The 12500-nt window shown below is 45.8% G+C and overlaps 1 protein-coding gene across 1 annotated transcript in view; it reads left to right on the forward strand.

Annotated features, from left to right (window-relative positions):
• plcb1l (phospholipase C beta 1-like) overlaps positions 1 to 12500 on the forward strand; it is a 100603-nt gene that overhangs the window by 54657 nt on the left and 33446 nt on the right. Inside the window, exons 4-9 of the mRNA XM_083688922.1 lie at positions 3240 to 3380; positions 3972 to 4051; positions 8192 to 8245; positions 9389 to 9464; positions 10746 to 10846; positions 12088 to 12254. Coding sequence (XP_083545048.1) covers positions 3240 to 3380; positions 3972 to 4051; positions 8192 to 8245; positions 9389 to 9464; positions 10746 to 10846; positions 12088 to 12254 — 619 coding nt within the window. The remainder of the gene's footprint in view (positions 1 to 3239; positions 3381 to 3971; positions 4052 to 8191; positions 8246 to 9388; positions 9465 to 10745; positions 10847 to 12087; positions 12255 to 12500) is intronic.

Genomic DNA, 12500 nt, shown 5'->3' on the forward strand with positions numbered 1-12500 from the left:
TCCTCCCCTCTCTCTCCTCTCCTCCCCTCTCTCCTCTCTTCCCATCTCTCCTCTCCTCTCCTCCCCTCTCTCCTCTCCTCCCCTCTCATCTCCTCTCTTCCCGTCTCTCCTCTCTTCTCCTCTCTCTCCTCTCCTCCCCTCTCTCCTCTCCTCTCCTCTCCTCCCCTCTCTCCTCTCATCACCTCTCCTCACCTCTCTCCTCTCCTCCCCTCTCATCTCTTCTCTTCCCGTCTTTCCTCTCCTCTCGTCTCTCGTCTCCTCTACCAGACTAGGCTATACTGCAGGTCTGAGGAGACATCTGCTCCAGCTGATGTCTAATACATGTTTGATGTTCCCTAAACCTGCTTTCATTGCCCCTATCTCCCTCCCAGAACAACAAAGTTAGCCAGGGTTGTGGAGATGAGACTGTCTTGTCGGGTTACTGCTACAAGTAGCATCAAAACAATATCAAAAGGCTCCGCGTTCAAACGCACATCTATGAAATATGCATTTGATTCACCACCGCCCCTCCTACATCAATCCCTCTCATCTGCAGACAGCCTCTCCTCACGAGGGCACTTTGCCGTTGTATGTTTTAGCAAATTGAAAGTGATTTTTTCATTCCTTGATTGATGGTGCCGCTGCCATTTTGAATATGTAAGTGCAGGGGTGATTGATTGCCATTTAAATCAGCACTTTTCAACCTATCGATCTGAACGCTGGTCCAACCAATGCAGAAGAGCTCTCTCTCTCTCTCTCTCTCTCTCTCTCTCTCTCTCTCTCTCTCTCTGTTTGTCTTTTCAGCCCAGGGCAATGGTTCTTTGCATCGGCTTGTCTGCAGGAAGGATGACTGCAGTGTACCACTTTGATAGCACACGATTCATGCCACTCAATCTGACTTGTTCACAGTGAGAGCAGCAGACATATCATGCTTAATACAACCTTATGCATATGTGTTTATTTTTCATCTGAGGATGTTCGTATTGAGATGTTTACTGTACTGTGTAGCTATTTGATAGGAAGGGGAAAGTATACCCTTTACCCTTTTTCCTCTCAGCCAAAACAAGATGAATTGAGGAACAAACTTGATATTTCAGAAACAATCAACTGCCATTGGCCACTAAGATTGGCTGAATATCACTTTACTGTACATATCTGTTTGTGCAAAAGTATGTCAAGTGGTATGTAGCCAACTATTTTTGGGACATGGCACTAGGTCCTGGCAACAAACATTAATTAGTTTACTTGTGGGTCACATGAAGAATGTGAAGGAACCATAGAACCATGCAACATGTTGAGTCCAGAGTAGCCGAATGATGGAGTCAGTGTGGGCTATAAGAAAACGGTTCTCTTTTGAGATAACTGCAATGGTTTTTGATGGTTTACAATGCTATCAGTAATAGCATTGTCTAGTTGAAAGGACATTGAAAGGGCACTTCTATGCCACTTTAATGTCATCTTTTGACACACTCATGTCAAAGGGGCCGAACTCTCTGCTCCTGTATGTGTGTCTGTGGAACTGTAGGCATGAGATGGTTTCACAATCATCCATCTCTCAGACTTTTCTACAGTCAGCCTACCACAGTAGTTTGGCTTGGAGGAATTAAAGTTAGACGTCCTTTCCAAGAACCAACTTCTCTTCTGCAGAACGTATTTGCATTTGACTAAAACTCAGAGGCTTTGAATGTGAGTCAGACAGACGGGCTGCCAGAGGGGAGGAATCTCTAACAGGGAAAATATATTGCCTCTGAAAAGTTCAACGTTATAATAATGGGGAGCCTCTAAGCTGTGCCAATTTGATTGGAGGGCGTGGGGGATGTGTAGGGGACATTTATCAGTGTGACACAGGACACAATGCTCTTTGTTTGATTGGCTAAATTAGTGGGAGCTCATTTGCTTCCTCTGAAATCCTTTACAGGGCTTTTTTATTGTGTTAATTAAGCTTGAGGAACCACTTTGTATGCTGCACTGATATCGGACAGAAGAGAAAGAAAAGATCATTGTTATTCGTTTCTTGTCCCTTTGACGCAGAGCGTTCTCTGCCTTTAGATGGTTTGCATTGAATATGAGTCTGTGTGTGTGTGTGTGTTTGCATACGTTTGGTTTCGCCTACACAATCATCTCCATAGAATGTGAGGTTATCTCAGGTGCTCACCAGATCACTGCTTGATGGAAACATGGCCGATGGGGTATCAATCCAAGGTCGTCTGCATGACTCAAGACTGTGTTAGCCCATGGAGCAAAAGCCTAAGCATTAGCTCTGACCAGAGTCAACCATATATGATGACAAACATTCATGACTGGGCCATTAATAATGATGATAATGAAGCGTTCCCCTGCTGATGTCATGCTTGGTGACAGGTGACGTCAGTAGAGCCTGTAGCTCCCATCAGCATGATGCTTTGCCATTCTTTGTTCTGTCAGCTTCAAATGGGATATGTCTCATTGATCACTTGTGTCATCTGTAAGTGAAGGCAGACTCAGTGAGCATGTCTGCACCAAATTAGTCTCTCAGCCATCTATAGGCCCTTCCTGTTTCCACATATTGGGGTTCCTGCATCTGTTAGGGCAAACTATACAAACTTAAAGAATGGATTGTATGGTATTGTATTAAATAAGAACGGCTCTCTTGGGTTTCCAAGATCTCGGACCAGAGCTACTTTTAGTGTTCATCACACAGTCGAAGATGATCCCTTGAGTTCTTGATTAGTTTAGAGGGAATTAGTTTTGTTAGAGGGAAGAGCAGTGGTTTTACAGGTGCGTTGCCTTTCTGCTCTGTCCTTTCGCCACCATGACCACAAAATGGCAACTTTTAATGTTACCTGGCTGGACAACTGCCGTCTTCCAACAGTGAGCTGATGGGCTGATTGGGTTGTTATTGTCTTCTCTACAGCTCCAAGCAGTTGGAGTCTCTTTTTTTCCTGAGACTGTGTTACTGTTTTCATCAGAGAGGACTGCTGAGGACGCTGCTGGAGCTGAGCTGCTGTGGGGAAAACGGGTTGGTGTGGTGGTGTTATTGTCAGGGATTTTGGCTTAGGGTATTTTTATGTTTGGTATTTAGGTATTTAGGTTGGTTTAGGTTTGGTATTTAGATGTATTGAGAAGATGTATTGAGGGGTTGTGTCCTAGTTGTGTGAAACCTCTGCGGCTGTCTCTCAATGAGAGATGGTGGCATGGTGGTGTCATGCACGGTGCCACGTGGGTATTGTGTGTTTGTGTTTGTAGTGTGTTGTTTACCTGGTGTGTGTTTGTGTCTGTAGGATGTCAAACTGCGGGAGCTGCTGGACGTGGGAGTGCTGGTGGGGAAGATGGAGAACAGGATGTTGACGGTGGTGAGTGGCCCAGACATGGTCAACATCACCTACCTCAACTTCATGGCCTTCCAGGAGGAGACCGCAAAGGTACAGTAACAATACAGGAATAAGAGTGTTATTGCAGGCTTATTAATAGATAATAGATGTTGATTTGACCAGGCATGGTCACCATTACATACCTCAACTTCATGCACTTTCAGGAGGGGAATAAGACAGTTACTAGGATTATATTCATAGCTTATGAATATAGCTTATGATTAAGCTATGTGTTCTGTGAGGAGGTGGCAAAGGTACCATGAAGATACCAGGCATCAGGGCTTTATTATGTATTGTTTAAGTGTTCTATTATTTATAAACAAAAGAGGCTAGCGATTTGATGCCATGAATAAGATGTTAATTACAGGGCCTATGAATAGTTAATACAAACTAACTGTTGTGGAGGTAAGTGTATTATTGATAACTGTTTACAAAGGATTACGTCCATTCAGTATAAAACCAGTTAGGAGGGCTTGTTAGACTTTCAATGAACTCATCAATCCTCTAGTGTATAATTATGAGGTCTGTTGTGTGGGAGGAGAGATTTCACCTCGAATAGATCATTGCGGCTGTGTTTCTTTCCTCCGACGGACCCTCTGTGTGTGTGTGTGTGTGTGTTTCGTCTTCTTATTCCGGCTTCAGGAGTGGGCGGAAGAGTTGTTCAACCTGTCTTCTAACCTCCTGGCTCAGAACATGTCTAGAGAGGCCTGCCTGGAGAAAACGTAAGTCTCTGAACACATCACACACAAACACACACGCACACGCTGCACGCGCGCGCGCGCGCACACACACACACACACACACACACACACACACACACACACACACACACACACACACACACACACCCTGGAGAAAGCATAAGTAGTGTCTTAACAATGTATGAGCATCACCCACACAACCAGAGACCTGATCATAACCAGGGCTAGACAGACTCTGCAGGGACTTTCATTTAGCCCTGAGCAACCAACCAGAGTACGAGCAGAATTCATTAAAATCAAAGCAAATACTGTTAATAAAAATATGAATGAACATATTTGTATTGATTGAATGTGCAGACAACACCTTGAGGGTGTTGGTAAAATAGTCATAGCATGCCGTGTAAGGAATATTGATTATTTAGTTCATTCTGCAAATGGATATACAGTATAACATTATTGCCAAGAGACCGTTGTAATGTAGTACATACCTGTATGGATAATATACTTACTAGATTACTTACATAATATATCAGAAACATAGCCAAAACCTTAGGCTTGCCAAAAGTTTGGAGCATCATTCAAAAGAAAAAAAACACTGGTGAGCTCAGCAATCACAAACGGGCTGGTAGGCCAAGGAAGACTTCCACAGTGGATGACCGATTAAATCTCACCATAATTACGAAAAAACCCAAAACAACTGTCCCACAGATCAGGAACACTCTCTAGGAGGTGGGCGTGAATGTGTCAGAGACTACCATCCGCAGAATATGTCACCAGCCAAACCACAGACGCTTAACTGCAAGATGAAAACCACTAGTTATCCTCAAAAAGGATAGTCAGGTTACAGTTTGCTAAAAAGTACCTAAAAAGCCTGGAGAGGTCTGGAAAAAAAGGTATTGTGCACAGATCAGATTAATATTATCATGTACCAAAGTGATTGCAAGAGGAACATTTTGAGAAAAAAGGATCTGCCCAAGATTTACAGCATACCACCTCATCTGTGAAGCATGGTGCAGGGGGTGCAGGGGGTGCAGGGGGTGCAGGGGGTGCAGGGGGTGCAGGGGGTTTGGGCATGTATAGCTGCCACTAGAACTTGCTAACTTATCTTAATTGATGATTGTAACTGCTTACGGGAGCAGCAGAATGTATCCTGAAGTGTAGAGAAACATATTGTGCTCGAGTGCAAGCAAATGCCTCCAAATTCATTGGATGGCGCTTCATCATACAGTAAGACAATGACACAAAACATACTGCCAACTAGGGAGTTTTTCCAAGCCCAAAAAGTGGAAAGGTCTTGACAAGTCAATCTTCAGATTTAAATCCAATTGAACATGCATTTAATTTCCTGAGGATACGATTTTAGGCAACAACTGAAGACGGCTGAGGTACAGGCCTGGCAGATCATCACCAGAGAATATACCCGGTCTGGTGGGGTCAATGGGTTGCAGACTTTAGGCAGATATTGCATGCTTAATTTGGACATTTAATAAATCTGTCCCATTACTTTTGGGTACCCTGAAATAGGGGGACTATACATAAAAGTGTTTACACACTCACACACACACACACACACACACACACACACACACACACAGAGGGAGAGAGAGAGAAAGAGAGTGAGAGAGAGAGAGAGAGAGAGAGAGAGAGAGAGAGAGAGAAAGAGAGCGAGAGAGAGAGAGAGAGAGAAGAGAGAGAGAGAGAGAGAGAGAGAGAGAGAGAGAGAGAAGAGAGAGAGAGAGAGAGAGAGAGAGAGAGAGAGATACATTGGCTTTTTTTCTCTTAGCATTTACAGACCTGTGACACAATGTCTATAGATCGATGTAATCATTATCCACTAACTTTATTGTGATTGCATCCTTTTCTAAATGTTAATGGTAAACCGGGCTGCGACCCCATTGATCCCAGACCTTTACATAACTGTTTTCATTTCTCCTCTCCGTTGTTATAGCCGTGTCTAAAGATGCCAGATATCAAAACACTAATATCCATACTGATATTTTTAAAAAGATGTTTGTGTTTACAATCTAAACTATGTCAACTTGTAGCTCAGAGCTTTATTTTCAGTTTTGTTTTGAATGCTTCTCTGTTCTGCTCTGTTCTGCTCTGTTATCCTCTGTTCTGCCTTGCTGACCATCTGTGTGATGTTTATCACGGAGAATGAGTTGTTTGAGTGAAACCCAGCCTTTCACTGCGACTCAGAGCGGGATGATTGACTGGGACCAAAATAAATAAAATTACTGTACAGTGAATTGGAAGGAGGAAGAGTTTTGGCCGGTGAAACACTGTGCTCCTTTGTGGCCCCGGTGGCTCAGCATATTTTATTCCCTGCAAACGCTGACGTCAGATCGTCTCTGCAGCATCTGAGGATGGTTCGACCATGACCGGAAACACATGGCAGTGTATCCCTACGTGACCGCCCCAGTGATCATCTGTACAATGTTAGCTCATTGAGCTTAACCCTATAGGCCTGTAACACAGCAGTTGACTCCCACAGTGGAAGACACAGAACCTTCAGAACTCCCATGAGCAAGTGGTTTCAAACACCAATTAGCCCTATTCTCAGAGTCAGGCCTGATCTATTGGGTTTAGTATTAACTGTGAGCTCTCATCCACAGAGAGAGAGAGAGAGAGAGAGAGAGAGAGAGAGAGAGAGAGAGAGAGAGAGAGAGAGAGAGAGAGAGAGAGAGAGAGAGAGAGAGAGAGAGACAGAGAGAGAAAGAGAGAGAGAGAAAGAGAGAGCGACAGAGTGCTTGACTGCTGCAGGAGAGAGCCGTCTGTGTTTCACAGCTTTTAAATACATCCTCTCTTCCCTCCTCGACATAATCACTGATCTAACACAATTGGATAGGTGAAAGCAAGGGTCTCACTACGTAGCCTTTTAACCAAAAGTCATGTCAGATTAGCGATTACTTCCTCGAAGGTAGGAGGTAATGGAGAGGTCTGGGGAAGAGAAACTGAGGGAGGCAGGCACAGCAAACTAGCTGCCTTCATCAGGGTTAAGCATTTGTGACTTTTGATAAATCACCTACATTGGAGCAACAGTATGTTATGGCAAGTCTTTTTTTTTTAATGATGAATGTCCCCTACTCGCTGTATTCTACCTCACCACCTCAGGTTCTCTTCCTCAGAGAAAAGAGACAGGCAGGCAGGCAGGCAGGCAGGCAGACAGGCAGGCAGACAGGCAGACAGGCAAGCAGGCAGGCAGACAGACAGGCAGACAGGAAAGAGGCAGGCAGGCAGGCAGGAAGACAGACAGGCATGCAGACAGACAGACAGACAGACAGGCAGGCAGGCAGACAGGCAGGCACACAGGAAAGAGGCAGGCAGGCAGGAAGACAGACAGGCAGACAGGCATGCAGTCAGACAAACAGGCAGGCAGGCATGCAGGCAGGCAAGCAGGCTGACAGACAGACAGACAGGCATGCAGGTAGGGGCAGGCAGTTAAAGCGTTGGTTGTTAGGCCCTGTTCATTTTGCTGGGAGCAGACCGCCTGACTCGGGGGGTAGATGGTATAATGGGTATTCATTATTAGTGAGCAGCCATTTAGGGGCGAGGAGGGTGTAATGATGGGCCCCAGTTGCAGCCAGCAGGGTTATTAATAGACCAGGAACTGTTGCTGCCCACCTCTATACTGCCAATGCAAAGCATCCTGGGATTAGTGGGGAGCAGTGTGTGAAATGCAAACACAGAGACAGAAGCAATTAGTCAGTGTTACACACACGTGGGTGCGCGCGCACACACACACACACACACACACACACACACACACACACACGCACACACACACACACACACACACACACACACACACACACACACACACACACACACACATGCACACACACACACACACACACACACCCACATACAATCACTCACAGTGTTATGCACACACACACATGAACAGAATTAGGCCTTTGTACACATGGAAGCCTGTGTAATCCCCCAGTGTTGCCGCCTACACACACACTTGCATTCAGCCATACACAGAATTGTGCACACTCATCAATATGGATGCACGTACAGATTCAGAAACATGTGCAGTGAGTCATTTAAGCACACAGGACCCAGCCCCCCCCCATCCTTTTTCCATCAGCAGCAGAATTATATGTTTTGTGAAAAACTCTCAGTCAAAGCTGCGCCATGTTTTCTATCCAACAGATACACACGCCTGAAACTGCAGCTCAACCCAGAGGGACGCATCCCTGTCAAGAAGTAAGTCTCTCTGACTCATCTCTCCCTCCTCTCATCTCTCTCTCTCTCCTCTGCTCTCCTCTCCTCCATTTCTCTCTCTCCTCCTCTCCCTCTCCTCTCCTCTCCTCTCCTCCATTTCTCTCTCTCCTCCTCTCCCTCTCCTCTCCTCTAGTTTCATCTCTCCTCCATCTCTCTCTCTCTTGTCTCGTCCCCTGGAGAGTACCCCTCTGTGAGAGTCACTCTGTCTGTGTTTTCTGGGTCTCAGTTCAGCAGGGAAATCTGACCACAATCATCAGAGAGAGACAGCCATTACCCAGGAGTGCTCTTCAGTAGTCATACCCATCAGTACCTGAACCCTCGCTATCAGCCACATTCAGCCTGGAGAGTGTGTGTGTGTGTGTGTGTGTATATGTGTGCGTGTGTTTGTGCGTGCGTGTGTGTGCATGTGCGTGCATGCATGTGTGTGTGTGTGTGTGTGTGTGTGTGTGTGTGTGTGTGTGTGTGGGTGTGCGTGTGTGTGTATGTGTGTTTGTGTGTGTGTCTGCCTGTGGGTCTGTCTGTTTGTGAGCATGTGCGTGCGTGCACGCTCAAGAGTATCATTGTGATTCTGAAGCTCTCTCTATCAGATAAGCTCAGAGTTTTAGAAATGCAGTGTTAAAGCCCCGTGATAACCTCTCCCAGAGCTGCCATGGCTAATTCTGAGGGTCAACAGACAGAAGCCAGGAGAGGGAGAAGCAAACCCACGCCTCTCCATAATTCAGGGAATTAACCTCGTAGCTGTGCGTAATGTCGGCCCGACTTGACTCTCCCAGTTAAGAGATGTGCTTATGGATCAGCACCACCATACAGGGATTAGAGAAGCTTTAGGTGAGAGAAGAGACCTCCAACCAGTATTATGTAAATGGGTAATTACAGTATCAAGACATGTTCAACCCATTGGCTTGGCGCAGAAGGAGAAATCATAGAGTCGTGTAAGATTAGCTATTTATAAATGTATGTAACTCCTCTCCACTCTTCTCCACATGGGTGTTAATATAATTAGATTCTAGTACTGTATGTATGTATTAATGATATGTTCTTTTGAGTTGGAAGCTGTATGAATGGACTTGACTGTGGTTTTAAAGGTAGGGTTGAATAAACCTATTCCCTGTGATGTCTCCACAGCATCTTCAGGATGTTCTCAGCAGATAGGAAGCGTGTGGAGACGGCCCTGGAGAACTGCAACCTCCCATCTGGCAGGGTGAGATACTCGGGCCTCTGTCTGTCTGTCTGTCTGTCTGTCTGTCTGTCTGTCTGTCTGTCTGTCTGTCTGTGTGTCTGTCTGTCTGTCTGTCTGTCTGTATTTCTCTTTCTCTTTCTCTCTCTCTCCCTTTCTCTCCCTCCCTCCCTCCCTCTCTCCCTCCATCCATCCTTCCATTCATCGTTTTTCCATAACATAAGCTTTATTAAACCCCAGGATATCTGATAATGATTGCTCTTCAAAAGAACTCATTTGTTTTGACTCATCTTTTATGCTTGTTCCCATGACTTCCCACTCATAAGTGCTTTTGTCTCGAGTCCTATTGATACAAATGAGTCCCGGGGAGGCTGGGGTGACAAAGGCTGTTTTACCCAGCCCAGATTTCACTGGAGAGAAGCCTTCTTATCCTACACTGAGTCCTAATGTGCTTCTCGTCACAGTAAATGAGCACTGTCTGCAAGGAATAGCAACCAATTAGTATGCTCCGAGGAAAAAAAGCTCCTTTAAACAGTCACACACACACACACACACACACACACACACACACACACACACACACACACACACACACACACCATACAACTTACACAAGCACACACGCATGCGCGCACAGACACACACAAAGACAAACACAAAGACAAACACACACACACACACACACACACACACACACACACACACACACACATACGCAAACAAACATTAACCCAGGCTGTATGTAATTAGCAAAGGGTGAGAGGGAGGGAGAGAAAGATGTATTGCCTTTTGGAGGTCTGCTGGGATTTGTTGTTGTTGCAATGTGCAATTAATTAAAGCTAAACGTTGGCACTGTTAATCCCACACACACACACACACACACACGCGCGCGCGCACACACACACACACACACACACACACACACACACACACACACAGAGGGCTTGACCTGCATCTTTATCCCCTCCTCATCCCTCCTTTCATATCTCTTCTTCCTTTTATGTCCTCCTTTTATAGACTTCTATTGTTCTGCTCCAATTATCTGTGGTAATGACTTGAGAATCAATGGCTGCTAAGTGTATGAGACCGACAGTATTGGCTATAGCTCCATATAGTATGGCTCTGTAACACTGTGTGTGTGTGTGTGTGTGTGTGTGTGTGTGTGTGTGTGTGTGTGTGGGTGGGAGTGAGAGAGAGATATAGACAGAGACATAAATGAATGGAATCAAACCCCAACCCGACTGAACACTTGATATGACATCAGCCTGACCGTAAGCTGACCGTGTGTGTTCTCTCTCTCTCCAGAATGACTCTATCCCTCAGGAGGACTTCACTGCAGAGGTGTACAAAGTGTTCCTCAGCAGCATCTGCCCCAGACCGGAGCTTGACAACATCTTCTCTGAAGTGTAAGACAAGTGTTCTCCAATCTCTCTGTCACTCACTCCCTCCTCCCGGAGGAGAGAACCGAACTACACGCCACAAAAGGTTCCCTCCCGGTCGAGGAAAATAAGCAGTAGGACGAACTAATGGAACACTGTGACAGTTTGAAGTGATTTCGCTAAAGGACTGGTTGTTACTTGTCGTTTTTCCATTGTCACTTTTCTACTTTAACTGGAGATTTCTCTTGATCTTCACCATACTTATGACTGCTTCTCCTCAGTTAAGGCCAAGGGTGTTACACTACTCTGGTCCTGGAGAGGTACAAAGTGTGCAGGCTCTTGTTCTATCCTAACACTACAGGAGAGGCTGGTCGAGGTAGAAATCGGAGGACGGGCTCATTGTAATGCATGGCACGGAATATGGAATGCAATCAAACGCATATCAAACACACATGTTTGGTACCATTCCTTATTCCGTTCCATCCATTCCAAGGAGCACCGTCCTCCGATTTCTACCTCCACCAGCCTCCCCTGTACGGAGTAAGAGGCAGGTGGGTTAGTGTCAGGACCAGGGTAGAAGAACACTGCTCTTAACACACGTCCTCCGATTTTGACCTCCACCAGCCTATCCTGCTCTAGAGCAGTGTATGTGTTGTTGATAAGTGTGTTAGTGCTGGGTTGGAGAGAGAGAGAGACCATGGCTGTAAAGGATACCGCCATGTGTCTCTGAGGGCTATGGCCCAGAAGATGAGACTGATTGCCAGTGCAACCCGGGCAAATTAAAGTCTTAAATCCACATTTTAATTAGAGTAAAGTGAAAGGCCATGAGAGAAAGGTGGAGGGAGGGAGAGAGAGAGAGAGATGTGAGAATATGATATGTTCTGGTTGAGACAGAGATATGAAAGGGGTTTTTAATCAAATCTCATAATTTACTTAACACAACATTTGATCTTGTGTTCCCGTGTGTCTCTCTCTCCTCCCCTCTAATTATTCCTCCTGTCCTCCCTCATTTCCTCTTCTTTACATCGTCTCTTATCTTGTTCCCTCCCTTGCTCCTCTCCTCCCCCCACTCCCTCACATCACTCTCCTTTACTCTCTTCTCCCTCCCCTGTACCTCTTCTCCCTCTCCTATCCTCTTTCTGATCCTTCTTCTCTCCTCCTTCCCCCTCTCTGCTCACCCTCTCCTTCCCCTCCCCCTCCATTCCCTCTCCTCCCTCTCTCACCTCTCCCCCTTCTCTCCTCCTCCTCCTCCCTCACTCCTTTCTCAGTGGAGCTAAGAGTCGTCCATACCTGACAGTGGAGCAGTTGACAGAGTTCATCAACATTAAGCAGAGAGACCCTCGTCTCAATGAGATCCTGTACCCTCCTCTCAAACCAGAGCAAGTACAGACCCTGGTGGACAAATATGAACCCAACCCTACACTGGCACAGAAAGGTTTGTATAACACACACACACACACACACACACACACACACACACACAGACACACACACACACACACACGCACGCACGCACACACACACACGCACAGACACGCAGGCATGGATCTGCAGGGAAACTGTTTTCAAAGTACACACCCATATTTTAAGGAAAGCCTGCGGTTTTCAGAGTACACACACACATATTTTATGGAAATCCTGCGGTTTTCAGAGTACACATACACACACGCGCACTTGTGCA

This window comes from Argentina silus (genome assembly GCF_951799395.1).
Source record: "Argentina silus genome assembly, chromosome: 17".
NCBI classification, from domain to species: domain Eukaryota; kingdom Metazoa; phylum Chordata; class Actinopteri; order Argentiniformes; family Argentinidae; genus Argentina; species Argentina silus.